Source organism: Melozone crissalis, unplaced genomic scaffold (genome assembly GCF_028551555.1).
Source record: "Melozone crissalis strain CALT ecotype California unplaced genomic scaffold, PUWL_Pcris_2 ptg000068l_1, whole genome shotgun sequence".
NCBI classification, from domain to species: Eukaryota; Metazoa; Chordata; class Aves; order Passeriformes; family Passerellidae; genus Melozone; species Melozone crissalis.
Genome location: NW_026535846.1, coordinates 10,116,889 through 10,136,335, shown reverse-complemented (window position 1 = coordinate 10,136,335; position 19,447 = coordinate 10,116,889). Strand labels below are relative to the sequence as shown.

The 19,447-nt window shown below is 39.6% G+C and overlaps 1 protein-coding gene across 5 annotated transcripts in view; it reads right to left on the bottom strand.

The window, feature by feature from the left end:
* The window catches only part of AFF2 (ALF transcription elongation factor 2), a 322,459-nt gene that overhangs the window by 62,137 nt on the left and 240,875 nt on the right, over positions 1-19,447 (bottom strand). For all 5 annotated transcript variants that reach the window (XM_054289539.1, XM_054289543.1, XM_054289541.1 and 2 more), the window contains exon 9: positions 9,731-9,768. In XM_054289539.1, the coding sequence (XP_054145514.1) occupies positions 9,731-9,768 (38 nt within the window). The remainder of the gene's footprint in view (positions 1-9,730; positions 9,769-19,447) is intronic.

Below are 19,447 nucleotides of genomic sequence, written 5' to 3'. Positions count from 1 at the left end.
ATGCCACTTATTTCTGTGTCTAAATAGCTTACTGTGATTGATACTGAGAGTGGCTCTCTTCTTCACAGAGAAACAATCATGAAAACAACAGGAATTAGGGTACAGTGGATACAGATTATTTTTTACAATCCTAATTTTCAACCCTGTCGCTTCCCTGAGCTTAATGTAATTTATTCTTTAATGAATTCTAGCCCATGCTCTGTATTTTCCCAGCAGAACACTAGCTTTTGCACAGACCTTAGTGTGCAAGCTGCACCCAGTATTTTTTTCTCTTGCTACTGTTGGTGTGTGGCCAGATGAGCCTGACTATAAGGATTTGCTGTTGGCCTCGAGTGCAAAAAAATTTCCCTTCTTTCTTTAGAAAGATTTTTTTTCCCACCGTCCTTGTGCCAATCTCCTTGATTTTTCTTCCTCACTAATCTGTCTCAGTGAATCAGCCTTTCCCCAGCTCTCCTGCAGCCTCCCCAGGCTCAAAGTCGCTCCAAGGTCAGCGGCGGGCCCCGGTCCGCGCGTCCCCGCTCCAGCCGGAGGCACAGAGCACTGAGGTTACAATATGCTCACTTTCCACTTGGAGAGGCCTGGGAGCCTCTGCACGGATCTGAACTGTGGTCAGAGAGCGTGGGGCTGTCACGACATGGCCCTTCTGCAGTGACGGGGCTACTGCAGGAGCTGATGCTCCAATTACAGAGCAATGGGAGAGCTGAGCGCAGAACGCAGCACAGAAATCACAGAAATCACAGAAATCAGCCCCGACATCGCAAGCACCTCCAACTATGCTAATCTCTTCTTTCATCCATGATCTCTGCTAGTCACATAGTGTTACAGCAAAGAGCTCTGCACTTAAAGGAATATCTGCAGCTTTCCTGCCACTATTGATAAAAATGTTTAATACTCTTGTTAGGAGGCGCAATTTGATTACTGAACTGTTATCCAACAAATCCTGAAAACAATTCAAAGTAAATTTCCCTAATATGTCTATTTTTCTATCCTGCCAGAAGGGTTGCTAATGAATTTGCTGCTTGAATGCACAGACAGATTGGGAACTATAACTGTGCTGGCCTGGGCAACATGGCACTGGCACCAAAAACCTATTTGTACCCATGCAAAGTTCTCTCTAGAGTATGTCTTTCATCCAGAGGTGATTTTCCAATAAAATCAGCCTCGATTATTGCAAGCGCAGGAGCAATCCCTGAGGGAGTATATCAGGCAATTCAATACTAGGAAATGTTGTACTAGGCAAAATTAACCTTGTAGCAGTGTTATTTCCTGAAACATTATCTAGCTTTGCCTTTCTTTCGTATTCATTGATCATAAATGACTGGAATTTTTTTCTTCTTCTTTCACTTAGAACAAGATCATTATTTTTTGTAGTTGTATTTAAATAAAATGCTTGAAAGGCTCCTGTCTTCCTCTTATTTAATTTACTGACAAAAGAAAGGACCTTTTACTGTACAGCTGCATGGTTTTTTTTGGTATTTAAAAGGTGATAACAAGGAGGACCACATTTACTCAGTCCTGTTTTCTTGATCATGCTAAACAGAGGAACCCTAAAAGATATATATATATAATCACAAGGCCACAAACCAGAAAGAAAAGGAAACTTCATTGTCCCCTTGCACACCAACAAGACGTAGGAGAAATGCCAGAGAAATGTGTGGAGTCTTACAGTCCAAAGGACAGCAGGCACAGGCCCACAGATTTCAAAGATACAGCTGGGGAAATGCAGATTACAAGGATACAGCTTCAGTGAAATCCCACAGCATTGTAGCTGTATCCACTGCCTCTTACCAAGCTCTCCAAGGCAGGGATCTTCATCTGGAGAGTGTCTGGAACATGCTTGAATCTCACTAAACCATATAGTCTTATACACACTCTAACAGTTACAGTTTTGCTCTGGTTATTTATCCTCCAGCAACACAAAAATGGTTTGGCAGTGAAATTCAGGGGTATGAGATCTAAATGCTGGTTCCTGTGCTGGATTCAGTCCTCTGTAGTGAAACCAGCAGGACAGGTTCTCCCAGTTATATCAGGATCAGGACCTTCCTTCAGTTTTCCTAGCATTTGTTGATTGGTTGCAATACTGGAAACATATTTTTAAAGCATAAATATAAAAAAAGATCACGGGTAGTTAGAAAAGAGCTGTTATTTGATGCAACACCCTAAGCAAACACTCTGAATAATGGTTTGAATAAATGCTAAGCAATTCAAAATTAAAAATAATATCCAGGAAGACAAATATAAAATCTAAAATGATTAAAACCACAGGATGAGTGAGGAGGAACAAACGGGTGCTTCTTTGATCAACAGCAGATACATGCTAAAACTGGAAAAAAAATATTGACATTAACTAACTTTTTTTTCCCACCAAAAGAGTCAGGAAAAACAAGGTTTTGTTTGGCCCTAACTTTCATTTTTTCACAACATTTAAAAATGGACCTAAATTTAATCTTGACAAGCTGCATCACAATGAAGGTGCAAAAATGTTTTGAAAAATAACAATAGTGACCCAGCTAAAACAAAAATACTTTTTTTTTCCCCATCAGCTGCAAGAGTCCTGACAAACACTACAGAAATGCATGATCAGCCTTGATTTTCTGGCATATACATGTCTGTGTAACTACAAAGATCCAAATGTAAGGATTCTCCACTGAGCACCTTTGCAGCTGAGGGGTGTCCCACAGCTGGGTACAGCCAGCATTGCTTGATATTGATGGTGTGCACCCAGATTTGTAAGAGATAAGCTGGAGGAGCTCTCAGGGTCTGTCCATCTCATTGTCTTTAAGCAAACACTGCACTACCAGGCCATGTGGTAATTTAACCATCCCCTATAAATGACACAATCAAACCGGAAGCGTTTCGCTGTAAAATGCATCGTGCCCGTTTGAAAAACCTGTGCTCTCTCCAGGTACCTGTTGTGGTGGTGGCTGGAAACCTTAATAAAGCACTACCTGTTTTATATTTCAGAGCCTACCAATGTGACTCATTTGTACAGTTTTAAGTCCAAACAAACTGCTAGTCAACTAAATTATAACTTATTACCACAGGCTACAGACTTTTAATACATTCTGTGGTTGGAACAGGACTGATTTACTGCTTTGGGCCCTGCCAGTAGTTATCATGCATCATTTCACTAGGAATAAAAATAGCCCTACTGTGGTTATCCTTTGGACTGATAAAAATTTATCTAACAAGATGTATCAGAGGAACAAATTCAGAAAATAAAGGTAAAATATTAAATAGACTTATTATTTTATGTCTAAAGTACTACATCTTCTAGCTGCTGTGATGACTTTGGAATAAAGCAAATGGTACTGCAAAAGGAAAAAAGATCTAAAGGAGCAATTGAACTCTGATAAAACCACATGGGGATAGCTGAATTGTCAGAGCTTTGCAAGAGTCAAAATTTACATAAATATCAGTATTTAGGGATTAATGCAATATCATCAAAAAAGATTTAATATGTGCGTTTCTTTGCAAACAGTTGAAAAGCAGGAGTTTTATAATCCATTTCCAACACTAACCTTTAACTTGTGAGAGTAAAGTAATCCTTTGCAACATTTCTAGAGTTCACATTCTGCTGAGGAAATGCAGCCCCTGGACAAAGCAGCAGCCTGTGCCTCCTGGTTCCACTGCAGGTGCTGACCCTGCTGGGAGGATGGTGGGTCTGTACAGACTGCACCACGGGGCCCAGCTGGCAGAGTCTGGGGCATTTTGTGAAATTTTGAAGGAGCTTTATTGCTGGTGCAATAAACCAATCCCATTGACCAATCACAGCACCTGTGAGAATTCTTAAGTGGACAGCCTAGGAAGATCAGGGGCTAAAGAACATTGTCTATAATTGCCTGTAAGTGGGCTTTTTCCTGGATTTCAGCTGGGGATTTGAGTGCTTTTGCATGCTAGACTTAAAGTATTAAAACATAAATATGAATGGATTTCTTTGAGAAATGAATATGGGCAGGCAGTTTAGGCACTATGTTATAATGGATTTTCAGAACTAATTGAATTGGTGCTGTCTGATTTAGTAGTTGGCCAGAAATAGTCTGAAGAGAAATGTCAAGAAGGAAGGTTTAGAATCAGAGATGAACAGGTGACATGTGGAAATTGCTTATAGCAGGTTTGGGGTTTTTGTTTCTTTAGAAGTAGTTTAAGTTCTTTAGTAAATGTTCTGTACATAAAGAGAAATGTCCATAGGCACCTATGGCCCACAGGTACCTGTGTATCCATATATGTACATATATATATATGTCAGCCCATATCCCCTGCACTGAGCAGGAACATCAATTAGATCAGGTCACTCAGAACCCTGTCCAACCTGACTTCAAATGCTTCCAGGGAAGAGGGATCCACCACCTCTCTGGGCAACCTGTGCCAGTATTTCACCACCCTCATTTTACAACTTTTTCCTTATATTGAGGTTAAATTGACCCTCTTTCCCATACATATATGTGGCCATCCTCCCATATAATTATCCGTGAATGGGAGGCTTTTTCAACCTTGTCATGACACACTTTTTTCTTCCCTTTTTAACACAGGCCAGGAGATAACCTGTAGTGGAAGAGCTGCGTGTGTACCAACAGCATGCTGCCTCTTCCCTGCTTCTATTGGGTATAAATGCCTGATCTGGCTGGTCAAAAACAAAACAACTCTCAGAGTCAGCCCACTGGCCTGCATTTTTGCCAGTGGGAGCAGGAGATCTGTTTATGGCTGCTGCTATTGCTGCATACATTACCTGACCCTCAGAGCCTGACCTGCTCGCCCTCCTGCTTAGTGAGTCAATAAGAAAATCCTTTGGCTCTGCATGACTTGCTTAGACCTCAGACCTTCCATGCAGAATAAGGTCTAGCCAGGGAGGCAAAACCAAGGTGCCACTCCAGCTGGTAAAACAAAGATATTTTTAAAGTGCAGTCAGGAGAAACAGGCACTCCTATCCCATGTATAATCAAGGATGAAAAGGCCACGAAAAATACCACTGCGCTTTGCAAATGAGAGGTCAATTGAAATGTCAAGATATCAAATGTTAATGGATTGCATTTCCAATGATGGTTGGGACAGAAAACCATACCAAGTCAAGTCAGATGCCCTTCAGAGAAGAAGATGAATTTTATGGCAGGAAAAGACAATAAACACCAGAAATCTTGCTGGTTAACAAACTTGTGGCTGATGGAAAACAAATATATTTTGCAGCAGGATTTTAACACAAGCTATAATCTCAAAACATGTATCTGGAAGTCATTAAAACTACAGCAAATTTAAGCATATGCAGGTGTTTGGGGAAAATGCCATTACTTTCTACTGAAGATTTTAAAAGGGACTGTAAAAGAAGGGAGTATAAAGGACACTCAAGGAAAGCAATGTTTTCTTCCCTGAAGCAAGAAGTCGCTTCCAATATTTTCACAGTTCTACAGAATTTCATGGACTACATGACTACACTCTTAAGAGCATTCATTTTCCATTTAAAAATTCTAATTTCTTTCTTACAAAACCCTTGCATTTTATAGTGCTGGATGACATCAAGTTTTAGCCAAACCATTCTCTCACCTGCCCACATTTTCCCAAGGAATCCATCTGGCCATTTTCACAAACGACTGTAATCTGAGACATTTGTTTAGAGTGACATTTTATCCAGTCCATAGTCAGAAGGGCATTGCTATGCAAACAACTAATCTCTTTGTATGGAAAACCTGAAAAGAACATGTTTATCTTCCTAACAATGTTTCTGTCCAACACAGCAGACACGGAGTCTTCCTTTCCAATTGCAGGGAGACTTGCCTTGTGTCTTTATAGCTCACTGGTGGGCTAATCCACAATATTAGTGGATCTGGAGTAGGAAGACTCCTTGGTCTATACAACACAGGGATGTAATATCAGGAATGAAGAACAGTGACTCATCATTTGCTCTTTTCTGAAAGAATAACTACTTGAGTGGATTCCAGTGAAAATATGAGGAAAAGGGTTTAAAACAAACAAAAAAGATTGTTTTCCCCCACACTGGGGTGCTCAATGTCACACAGTGTTGTGGTGACAGGAGGTATAAACTGACTTAATAGAAGACTTTGCATGGAAAGTAAGTCCACTGGTGCCTCCTAAACACAGAATGTGTGTTTGCGGAAGTGCAAAATGCTGTGTGCAGGAAGGTGGGAGGATACTCCCCATGGAGGAGGTCCCTGTAATTGCTGTCCTTTGCCCCCCACCTCTGCTGCTGGCAGACATGAAGCCGTGGGCTGGTTGACCTCCAGTCCATGTTACTGTAGAGGCTTCCAAGCCAAGTGTATTTGTACTTGAGAGTGGGGACTACCCTGGATTTGGGGGGATCCTGCAGCTCAGCCCACCTCAGGACAAGTGATGTGATCCAAGTCAACATGAACATGATTCCTCTAAGGTTTATGCAAGAAATCTGGGTTTCAGAACAAAGCTATGGGGGAGTTTTAATGATATCACTGTCTTTCCCCTCTTGCATCAAATAACAGGGCATATAAAAGATTAATTCCTCTGGATCTGCTCTAATTCAAAACCTTCTCTCATGTAACAGATCTTTAGAAATCAGAAACCCTCCACAGAGTGAAATCGTTTAAGTCATGTTACCTCTTTCGGATGCAGGGATAGGAACAGATGGATAAGGACCAGCAAGTAAATAAGCACGTAGGACTTTACAAGAATCTCTTTTGTACCACAGACTCTTGGAGTGAACACGGATAAAACCAATGGGAAAAAGCAAATGCTCCTTCCATAACAAGGCCAGGAGAGCATAAACCAGTTAAATGTAATGGATTCAGCAAATATGGGACCCACCTTGGTGTCATACATCGACAGAAAAGGGTATTATGCTTTTGGAAAAAAAAAAATCAGTTCTGCAGATACAGAGATTTCTTAGCTATTTTCTGAGTGCTCATTTATAGCAATATTATGTAAGATGATGCTACCAATACATAAAGATGAGTTCTGAGAATGCCTTGTGCCTTCCAGTACTACAAGCACCACGGAATTGAAGCCAAGCCTTCTTTCTGAAGCAGCCAAGTGCCACTGCACCTACTTGTGCCATCAGGAAGCTCCCACAAAATAGTCTGAGCACCAACATCCCCTTGGACATTGAGAAACCAGCTGCTTGACTGCCTTACTGAACTGCAAAAAGAAAACTTCCTTGTTTTCCCCCCCATTCCTTGTATTTCCGCCTTATTTAATGCTGTAGGGATTCCAGAGAACATAAAAGAACAGTAAAACTCCTACCAAATATTACACCAGCAACGTTAATGAACTGAGCAATGAAAAGTAAATAGAACATTTCTATAGAAATCTTCATCTTGCTCCTAAACTAATACATTAAATGGTGTCACTGTTGGCTCTGTCCAAGGACTTTATATAACCTACAGTCTCTAAAAGGAAGTGATTTTTCCTTCAGTTTTGGAACACAAGAACTATGTCAGCACAAGGTAAAAACAAGGAAATTTTTTATGCTAATGACAACTGCGAATATTTTATATATATATTTATATATGTAAAAAAAATATATATATTATAGCAGATGTCAAATGCAGTTAGATTCAACTCTACTTATTAGTGCATGGCTTTTAGCCAAAAGCAATTCACATTTGCAGAAGTGTACTATCACATATGTCTTAATAATAAAAATGTGTTTTTAAAAATGTATGTGATAAGTCACATATGGTAGAAGGAATCTGTACAGCTTTCAGCCCTTATGACAATGGAAGCTACTAACTTTATTTTGCATAGCTGAAGAACATTAAAATTCAAGTGAAATTCTCCTTGACATTTGAGAGCTACAAAAGCAGCTACTAAAAGCTGGCCAAGCCCGAGCTGTACTAAGTGTGGCTCTGACATAAATGCAATCCATGGCTACTACTGCTATCTTAAAGACAGTATTCTTTTTTTTTTTTTTACCTGGAGAGCTTTAGCATACACTCATAATTGTACACAGGTACCTTAAATAGTTACATGTCACTGAACAAAACTAGGCAGATTTTTCAGCTGCTTTGTTATGCACAGTGTAATTAATGTGTATAATGGATCCCCTAGGGTACTAATTGAAGCTGCCACCATGAACATAGTCAAGGAGAAGTTAAACAACCAGTTGGGGGAAACATGACAGGGTGAAATACACACATGTAAGTGGAAAGAGTGAGACTGTCCATCTGGCCTTCTTCCATCTCAAAATATTACCCTTACTTAAGTCCTATAAAATATAACAATGTAAATCACCCTTTCTCCCCAACTCCCAAATCTTTCTGGTGGATTAATTTGACATCAATGGCACATACATTCTGTTTAATAATTGCAGTGCTCAATGCCTCTGTTAAAGTGGGAAGATACAATTCAGTTGAGTCATTCTTGAGAATTTGACTCAAAATATATAACAAAGTGTATGAATGATAAATTATTATTTTGGAGCTGTTCCCCAGGAATTTCATCACCTTGCAACTCCTGGATCCTGTATAATATGAGATGAAAACACAGCTCATTTCACTCTCTATTAAGCAACCCCCAGTTAACAATGACTTTAATTCAGCTTGCACTGAATTTGAACTAGCCCTACAGGCAAGAAAGGTCCCTTGTCTTATTATAAGTTTCACATGCTATCAGGTCCTTGCTGGATCTTATTTCTAATTTTTATCATACGGAATGAAACATAAGGAGAGAGTGATTTATGTTCATCTGACATACCCCCTAATCACTCCAAGGAGTGTTCATACACATTCTGTGTTCACTTTATAAGGTGTAAATGACTATACATGATGGAATCCAAGTGACAAATAGAACTGTGCTCTTCTGTTATGTGGGCTAGAACACAATGAGTGGGGAGTCCTGTCAGTGCATGTTCTTACAAACACAAACCCACTCCAGTCTAAAAGTCAGCATTATCAGCAAACTACTAAAAAAATAAGAACTCTGTCTTTAACAGGAATATACAGTTACTGGGACGTAGTTAAACTGCTATGAATACCTACTGAAGTTTAAATATGTGTTTTTATTGGTACATAAGAGCCCATTAGGACTGGAGTATTCATTATTTAAACAGAATAACTGATGCTGTTAGCTTTAACTGAAAGCGCCTTTTCTCAAAGAGCCAGGACATCTATACAGCAACTTCCTTAATTCAGTGATATATGGTTGAGTGTTGCTGCTAGTGCCCTAAGATTTAAGAACTTATCATAAAATGCCCTTGAAATTGCTCCCTGGTAGCTTGCTCATCCTTCACAAAGCCCTGTGCAAAGAGCAGAAACATGCATGTGTGTATATGGTGTGAGAGAGGCACATGCACAGAGGGAGAAAGAGCTCTTAATCAACAGGACAGCATAGCCTGGATACATAGGTGCAAAAGATTCCCATGTGCCCAGAAATTATTTGGCACATTTCTAGTTATTTCCCCCGTCAGACCTTCTCGAGGATTGCAATTAAAAATTATAATCTTTTTTGCATGTACAAACCTCCCCAAGGCTAGAAGCACTATGTATTGAGCATGATTGTGATTATTTGGCAGCTATTCATAGACAACACATTAATTTATGGAAACTGGATGAAACTTGAGGAGTGCAATCATTAGGGACACAAGAGAAATCGAAATCTTTCCTCAACGATACTGACCTTTTTACTACTATGATTAGGGGCAACATGAATTCTATTATCTCCTTCATCACTCCTCTTACTGTCTTTTTAGTCATTGTATACAACTGTGTCATTAACCTTGCATTTTTAAAGGGATATAAAAATAACTTACTTTACAGGAATGTTTCTCAATTTTGTCTTTTCGGCAGCCTGTAAACACAAGAGGGGTGGGGGAAACAAATCATTAAGCAAGAGCCACACCAAAGCAAGCAAACATCAGCTCATGGGAGCTCTTCACCAGCAACATCCCAGGCTGGTGGTGAATGTAGGACCATTCAGAGAGATAGTGCTGGGTCTGAAATGCTCCTGCCCCAGTTTGTGATATCAGTGTGGTTTGTTTATTTTTAATGGCCACCAGTCTTTAGCAACTGCTCATTCAGGGCTGTTACTTCATTTCCCACTCTGAGGTCTGGCCCCTTTGTCACAAGCTATCTGTGCCTATCAAGAGCAAGAACAACAACAGGAAGAAATAGAGGGAAGAAAGGATTCCATTTCCAAAACTGTTTTTATTCACCAGCAACAGAAAAGGGCAAGAGATGACCAAATGTTCAGATCAATTTCCTCTTGTGAAACCTTTGAGAAAACACACTCCAAATCATCTAAATGAGTAAATCTTTGGGCCCCTCGGCCTGCACCACCTCAGACATGGAGCCTGGTTCCAGTTTATTGCTGAACCCATTGATCTGTGTACAGTCCATTTATCATTCATGAAAAGAGCCAGTGATCTTCACAGTATATTAGAAGAAACAACTCAGATCATCTGTCAACGGCCCTCTTATTTCTGTTTCCCTCTCCACGGGGATTTCATCTCCTTCGATTCTTCTTGAATTAAAATGTTGCTAAGCAACACAGCTGGGGGCAGCGATGGCAGCGCCGCGCCAGTCTGTCACACCGCTTAAGCTGCTCGAGATGTTAGGGGAGACTCTTCCCTTTAATGCTTCTCTGCCATAATGATGTAATCTGAACCGACCTTGCATCCCCCTCTTGTTTTGTTGGGAATAGGTAAATAATATTTTAAAGGAAGAGGGATGGAAATAAAACTGGCAGAGAAAGCTGGTGTTGTATCATTTCGGAGAATTCCTCCTGGTGTTTGCAGAACAAGGCTGTAATAGATTTAAATGTGGAAAGTGGTCAGATGGTTGGTAAGATTACAAGCACAGAGAGTAGTGAGAGGCAGAATTAAGGCAACTGATCCATAAACCCATTATAGAAAGGAAAGTTTTAGTGCCTAATTACCTCCAGAGGTATTTTTACAAAGCCTGCCGACATTTAGGAGAAGGGTTGTGGTGAGGAACTTTAACCTCTGCTATACTTAGGGATAGAAATGAAATGGTTCTTACGTAGGAAGTGTGAATATTAGTGGTTCAGAAAATGCTCATATAAGCCCTTGACAAATTAAATCCTTTATGAAAAATTATGAACTTTTGAAACCTCTGGGATCTGCGCAACTGGGTTCCAAATTTTGCCAGAATGAATTTTCCCTTGAGCTCTATGATGGGGCTAGTTTTTCAAAATACCGGCTGGTTTGGCACTTTTGCCTCCCATCATAGCAAAGGTAATATCTGCATTTAAATCCATGAAAATCCCTAATAATGAGTTTAAAATTTAGGAGAAAGAATGAGAGCTTGTGAGAGTTTGGATGGTGCAAGAGCATTCCTCTGCACTGGCTCCCAACTTGCAAAGAAAAATGTATTTGTTTCATTTGGATTATATTTTCCATCTAAAGAATAAATCAACGAATGCATGATAGGAATCAATTACATTAATTGTACAGTAGGGGTGCTAAATAAAACACTTAAACCTCAGGAAATGTTCAACTTCAGATTGCACAAGTAATTGAAAGAAACCCAAGCCTAATTATGCCTTCTCAAACAAGCTTATGATGAAATGGGGTCCCTGCCTCAACAGCGAGATAATGTGATTGTGTCTCTTTCCAATAATTCTCTGCAAATGCAGAGTCAGAATTATGCTATTAAGAAACTTCCTAAGTAATAAACTACATGTAAAAACACATAAATGCTTAATTTAAAAAGAACTCAAACACCATCCAAAATGGCATTTTAGTTTCTAAAACTTCCCACTAAAATCCAAGTTTCAGTCTTATCCTACAGGAAATGAAAATTATTTTTTAAACTCAAAAACATTCTTCCACAATGTCAGAATATTTTTTGACTGTAGAGTGGTATTTTCCTTGACTCTTCTATATACCAAATAGCTGGACCTTAACAATTCTGAGTTCAAGCATGTGAAACTTGCATCTAAATCAAGGTTTTTCCCTGAATTATTCAAAAAATCACTACACAAAAACAGGTATCAAAATACAGATTGGAAGAGGAAACAGCAGAGAGGAGAGTGTCTAGGATCACAAGTAAATAATGATAATGCAGTTGATTTAATACAGAGTACAGCAGAATATATTCTGGACAGCCCATGCATGATGGTGTGAGCTAAACTGCTTACATGAAAGATTAAAGAAGATGAAGATATTTCAGAGAGTGAGAACTGGCAATGTCAAAGTCACAGAATATTAAAGAGCAGAGTCTAAACTGCATGTTTGATTTTTGACCACTTAGCTATGTCTATCACAACCATTTACCCTGAAAGAAAGGTAGCAGCTTCAGGAAGAAAGAACTACAGATATATTTTGTTTACTTGGACTGTGAACATTCTGGCACATATCTTTCCCTAGATTTTTACATGGAGAATTTCCACCTTCTTTTTTTCCTTTGTTACAAGAAAATCACACTTTCCTAACTCTTAAGAAGAGGCACATGCTGGAGGAATGTCCTTCACACACATGCTTGCTTATACAAAACTGAAAAACCATTACAAGCTCTTGGGTTAATCTACATGCCAGCCCAGTTTAATGCTGGATCACCAGACAAGTGGTCATTTCCTGTTACAAAGGATTCACTTTGAGTGGGATCAGGGGGATGTTAAACACAGCACACAATGCATCAGGGATTCCATCAGAGAAAGAAATGCAGGATCTGTCCTTCTGTTTTTATTTGTTTTGTAGGTGCTGCTCATTCATTTTTCAAAGCATATTTGTTGAGATATCATGAGCATGCCCAGTGGCAGAAGATAAAGGAAGGCAAAATCAAAGTGACATTGAGTAACTCTACACTTTAAGCTTTGATGCAGAAACATATTGTTTGAAAATATTTGGTGTGCAGCAGGTCTGTCAATTAGAGCTAATTATTTTTCTCTGATCAGGAAGAATGCAATCTTGTTTTAGGCAGGTTTCTTTGAAATGTACGTCTTTTATATAACTTCATTATAGGAAAATACTTCTTCCAAATTACTTCTTTTCTCGGCTGCTTAGCTATTGACTCAAATTGTCTGTGTTGAGTAGTTCTCTCTGCTTTGATAATTAACTTTTGATCATTACTGAATTTAGCAGCTCTAGTCAGATGTGTTCACTGCCATCTTCCTCAACTATTTCAGTGTTCATCGCCTTTAATCTTTGAACAAAATGATCTCATTGAGCCTCCATCAGCCTCGCTACTCAGTTAATAATTCCTATTTCTCATCTTCACCACTGAACTTGATTTGTTTTAGACTTGATGCAAGCTTTTGATTATTAATTTAAGATATTTCAAAGACAAACATGTTTTAAGAGTTATTTTTTTATCTTATATTCCTAGGCCTTTACAAGTAAGAAATTGGTTTTAACTTCACAATGACTCCTGAACTTCATGTATTAAAGGTACTATCTAGAAACAGAACAGGTGGGAGGTCCCTAAACCCCCATATATGTGCCCTGAGTGACAGATGCTGCTGCCAAAGACTGAAATGAAATTGGACTGGTACAATGAAATATTCAATGGGTGTTAAGAGAATTACATCATGGGACCTTTGCTAATTTTGAGCTTGAAAACATGCATTAAAATAATTTAGGATGATTAGAAAATGGAAGTCAGAGTGAACCAGACAATCATTCCACTTTAATTTGTAATTTTCTTCTGATTTTTTTTAACAATTATGGCCTCTGAATAATTGTGCTTCTGCTCCCTAAGACCTTATTTCAACAGCTGACTCCAGTCTTGAATAAGAAGGAAGAAGAAGAGGGATGTGTGAAAAGCAGTAAGACACAGAGGCTCATCGATCAGAGAGATTTTGCCCAGGGATGTTTTACCCTAATTCTTGTAGCTGTGAATGACTCCTACCTCTACACCTGATTTTGGTGCTACTTGTTTTACCATTAGCTGAAGAGGCACCTGCACTGTGCTGTACTTGTTCTGTAGTGTGATTTACCCATAAATTTACTTTTTTAGAAGCTATTTAATTATTACACAAAATATTAAACACATGAATAAGCACAAACTACTTCTAGATTATGAACAAGGACTGCAAAATGTGAAAACGATGCTTTTATTCATCACTATCTATTACCTGACTGGCTTTTGGATTGAATGAACCAGAAAAAGTATTCCAGTCAGTACAACTTTCCTACATCACAAAGGAGAGATGAATGAACTGACAAGAGGATGGCTCAAAAATAACCAAGTAAAATAGCTGGCATCCGCAAAACTCAAATTATATTTTTGGTGAAGTGTTACAGGCAAAGGGTCTGCTATCCAAAGAAAAGATGTATTTTCCATTGCATAACTGAAAATCCAGAATTTTCATTGAAAACTATTTGATTTTGAGAAAGTGATATTAGACAATCTTTTGTCAAGAATGCCCCCTCACCCTCTTGATTCAGAAGCACTGGTGAGCCAGCTAAGAAGGCACTTGCTGAGCCTTAGAGAATCTCTTAGGGTGAGACAGAGGACACTTCACGCCATTGAATGTGCTGGCAGAAGGCGGCAGGCCTTCATGCTCAAACTTTCCCCCTTTCTCCATGAGCTGCTGCAACTCTAACTCAGATTTATTTCCCAGTTTCTAACCAGCTCTGCCTGCTTGGGTGAACAGCCAAGTGACTACACAAATAAGTTTATAATCCACCACTTTTCTCGTGTACTGTAGGTATAGAAGAGACTCCTCAGAAACTTGATTCATCAGTACAGTAATAATAAAGATACTTTCCACATTAGTTAAGTTTTATATATATAGTTTATATCTCCTCCTAGGTTATAGTTTGTTTTGGAAATTACACCATGCTCTTATTTATACAGAATGCCTTCTCTATGATCCTAGGTAACCAGCTGAGAACCACAACTGATTGGCTGTGCTGTGCTCTGATTCTCTCATGATACAGTTGGTGCTAAATACAGTAGGGCCTCCTCTGGAGGAGAATATGGTGTGCAGCAAGCAAAACATCCAGAATTGTGCTTGGAATCAGAAAGCCAAAACCCAAGTCCTGAAGGATCAGTATGTGTATGTATAAATATGTGTGTTGTGTTCCTCATTTTTTTTATTCTTTACTTCATTGGTTACATTCTCCTCTACCTGTCTCCTAATGTCAACAAAGGAGATTCTATTTCTTTCTTGCTAATTGCCTTTGACATGAAGTTGGCAACCTTGCATTTGAGATTCTGTGTGTGATGTTCCCAGTCAGCCTCACCTCGAGGACAAAAAGGCCAGTGTTACTGGATCTAGGACCAAAACCAATGGAAAAGATACTGTCCTCCTCATGTCACAGCTTAAAAAATGAATATTTCCCCCTCAGGATTCAAATGTGTGGAATGGATTAGACAAAGCCCATTTTTTATAATATCAAGTCACCAAGCATGTGGTATCAGCAAATCAGAATGGTTCACTGAGCCCTCGCTGCGCATGAGGCACAGAGAGCTCCCATCATTGCTTTGAGCAATGCTGTAACCTTCATGGCTTTACAGACTGAGGAGCACTTGAAATACTGAAAATTTCATTTCAATTGTTGCAGTGGAAGTTGGGTAAAACACAAAAAAAAAAGAGTTTAAGTGACCAAATCTAAACCAGTCTGTCTGTGGTTTAGCAGTCACCTTCATCCTTGATGAACATGAACTGTTTTTAATTGAGCAACAACAAGGAAATATTTGGGCTTCTATCAGCAGTTTTTTCCAAAACCCTGTTTTCCATCACTGTAATTGTGTAAATCAAACTAAGAAAGTGTGCAATAACAAATGTGGCCACTTCCAATTCTTGAAGAACTATTCTATTTTTTTTTTTTTCTTAAACAGAAAAGAGCTACACATACTGTGAGTGCACACTGCACTCTGAGGAGTGCTTGGCTGCTTGTGTAGACATATCTGAGCTGGTTTTAAATTAGCCACTGTGGATACTGTGAGCATTGTTGCTGTCACCACACAGGTTTCAGTTTACTCAGTGTCTTTGGTGAACTTTACAATAGAAATTGTTACAGCTATCTGTCAGTGAGCAGCCCTGCTGCAAAGATAACTCACAGAACATGTTTGCTTATTGTAGGACTTCAGTACTAATGCACATTGACAAAAGAGGCTTGAAACAATGTCTTCCTTTCCCATAAAAATGCTCTTGATGAGAAGCCGCTATTTGTACTAATTTTGAGTCCTCAATCCAACAAAGGAGAAGTTGTAATATGACATTAAAAATTCTACTTATTCTGTTTTTGCAGTCCTAAGAATCATTGTAACCCACCCCAGGTGACTCTGCGTTGTCAGAGGAGTTGGATTTGATGATCTCCTGAGATCCCTTCCAACCCTGGAATTCTGTGCCTGCCAAGTTAATTTAACAATGCTCACCAATGTCTCACCAAACCTAGCACATATAAGTGTTCTTACAGTACCAACCATGGCAGGGAATGGAACTCTTTCTAGAGCTAGACCTGATTTTTCATAACAATTTTTTTTATTTGGAAAACAACTATACATCCCTGGTGACAGAAATTTGGAAAACTGTACTGAATGGTCCATTTTTAAGAAAAAAGATCCACACTGAAATTGCGGTTTGAAACATCATTTCCTGGAAATTAAGTTGTTACAAACTGATCACAAATGACCAAGGCTTAGTGGATGATAACCCTATTGTGAAAATAGAAATGATCTATTGGTAACCAAAACTCAGTATTTGTCATGTCTTATTTACTGATGATTTTTCTAAAATGTGTGCTTGGTTTAACCCTCTAGAAGGCTAATAAAGAATAAAAAAAAATGCTGGGTTTACTTCATAGCTGCACTTCATCGTGTTAATCACATGATTAAAGAATTGAAGAGGCAGAAGAAACATAGAAAAGGTCAAGAATCCTTTTTAAGAGAAACAAAGAGTTTTCCCACAACTTCCTTCAAGGAATAAACAGCAAAAGGCTTGTTTCAAAAAACATCCTGTGACCTTACTGTCCAGCTGCAGACTGCCACCACAAACTGAGTATTGTTCAGTTTCCCAGTTCTAGCAGGAGAACCATCTTTTCAATCCCTGGAACTTATCTGAAGAGTGCTGACGTTTTGTAGTTTTATTATTAAAGTCTTTCTCTCTCTCTGTACGAGGTGTAGTTTTAGAGTGCAGTGCCTGACTGTTAGTTTTTCAATGTTCCCTTGCTCTGCCACAATGGACAAGCAGACACCTCCAGATACAGCCCCTTGTGACCCTGCTCATTTGCAGTTTGTGCCCTTAGTCTTCCATTTGTGATAAAGACCTTTACCTCATTTCTTTGGGAATCCAGCCTGTCCTTAGTCTTCTCCTACTTTAAGTAAATGAATGGTTCCCTAGACTTGAGAAGCAGAAGGGCAGAGTCACAGCAGTGGCAGTGAACTGATGTTGTTGCTGTTCCTGCTGCCCATTTATTTCCTGTGCAGGAAATAAAGACTTTGAGGATTTTAATTTATACTAAACATTACATCTATGTTGAATATTAAATGTATTACAAGCAGACAACAGAAATAAACACATATGAAATAACTCTGCAGACCTTGGTCTGGTTTAGTACATTGCTCACATCACTGATCACTGAATTGCACAGTTGCAAAAATTAGACTTAATAGTATTGCCATGAAATTGGAATTTTTGAAAAGCAAGCACACTCTCCACAAGAACACCCTGCTCAAATCAACTGCACAGTCACACTGTGGTCCTGACCTGTCCCTGTGTGCAGGGAAGATTCATCCTGCCAGGACAGAACAGAGCACCTACAACCCCAGCAAACCTTGCAGTGGCAGATGAATTCATCCTAAGAAAAATTAGGGTGTTTAGCTTTCATTACTGTTCTCTTTCTGGAATACCTCCAGGAGAGATCAACTTTCTCTTCTCTCCTTATTCTGGCTGACAGAAGCTAATTACTGGATTTATCATGCCATTTCCAGCACCTACTTTATGGTTTTTCTGGTCACCTATGAGTCCCTCCTTCAGCCATTTGCTCCCTGTCTCAAACCCAGCACTAGCAATATCCTCTATCAGAGTAAAAAACTCCCAAGAATTCAGATTTTGAAGTTCATAGACAGTTGCTCAGGCTTTTACAGAGGAGCAGTGCTGCAGATGGCCAGTGTAAGAAAACCAGACACTTTCTTCACCAAAATGCTTCATGAGACATTAATGATAAAAATCCCACTCTCCTTCAGAGGAGAAAAGGGAGATAAATGTGTCCTATGTGGTCAGATTAGTGAGTGTTGAGCACTGAGATGGCCTGCAGGTATCACAGACTTCAGATTTATTTTACAGGACAGTATGGCCAAGGCTGGCTTTTCTCTTAGCAACAACAATGCTGGGGTTGATCAATTCTCTCACCTGCTCCTGCCTCTGCTTTGTTGTCAAAACACTACAGGGCTTTTGCATAAGTAGCATACATAGCAAGAGGCTCTGGTGAAATATATTTTCATCATGCTTATAATAAAGAAATTGTGTGCAACCATGCACACACACAGAGTACATGGCCCATCCTGTGGACTGAAAGCCTCATGTCCCTCTTCTGTCCTGCCCCAAAAAGGCTGGCAGATCTCCAGCATCAGGCTCTTATGGCTGTCCTGAGGAATGACCTCTTTTTAAGTAGTGACAGAGGCAGCAGGGGCTCTAAAATTCTCTCTCACAGGAATTGTGTCAGACAGTGGGGCTGACAGAGCTTGGTAGCCTCAGGCTGGTGGCAGAAGGGAACCCAAGAGCAGCCCCTGTTAGAGTGCTGGGGGATTGTGGAGTGCCTGCTTTCTTGTGGGGAAGAGAGGAGAAGGCCTCTTGAAGATGTACATGTATGTGAAACTTTTCAGCTAAGGCATGTCATTCCCACTTCATTAGGGCTATCTGCCTGCCAGCATTTCTCTTCCTCTATTTTTTCTTTACTGTGGTGGAGGGTTTTTGACACTGAGCTGCCAGTGTCAGGCCATGGAAACACTTGGAAAAGGCGAAGTGGGAAGGATGGGGTTCTTCCAGCTCCTGTGCTGGTCTGGGCAGGTGCTGCCCCAGAGCCCAGGCAAGAGCACACTGCAAGCTCCAGGGGCAAAGTCCTTCTTGTTGATCTCTACAGTAACCATTCTTCCTGGCTGTATTAATCCCCTTCCTCACTGATGGATGGCCTCCACAATAACAACATGTGTGAGAAAAAAATTACATGTGATTCTGTGAATCTGAACAAGTTAAAAGCTTTTGATAACACTTTGTGTTTTAGTAGTGTGCTATGCTTTTTGCAGACAGCTCAGCCCAGATCTCAGGGTGGCTACTGAAAGCTTCTGCTGATAATAAACAAATGATATGAACCTGCATTATTACCATGTGAATTATAACCTTAGATACCTCAGTCATCAAATCTCTCAGCACCAAAGATCTGCCTAATACAAGCTGGACTATTAACTCACACAGCTGATATACTGTTGTTTCACCCAGTGTTGTGCACAATAAAATAATTTGAGTAACAATTAAAATGGACTGAGGTAGCAAGAAGGGGCATATATCCATGAAAGGATTTTTCATGGTTAGAGACTGACAAGGTTGGAGAATGACTGTA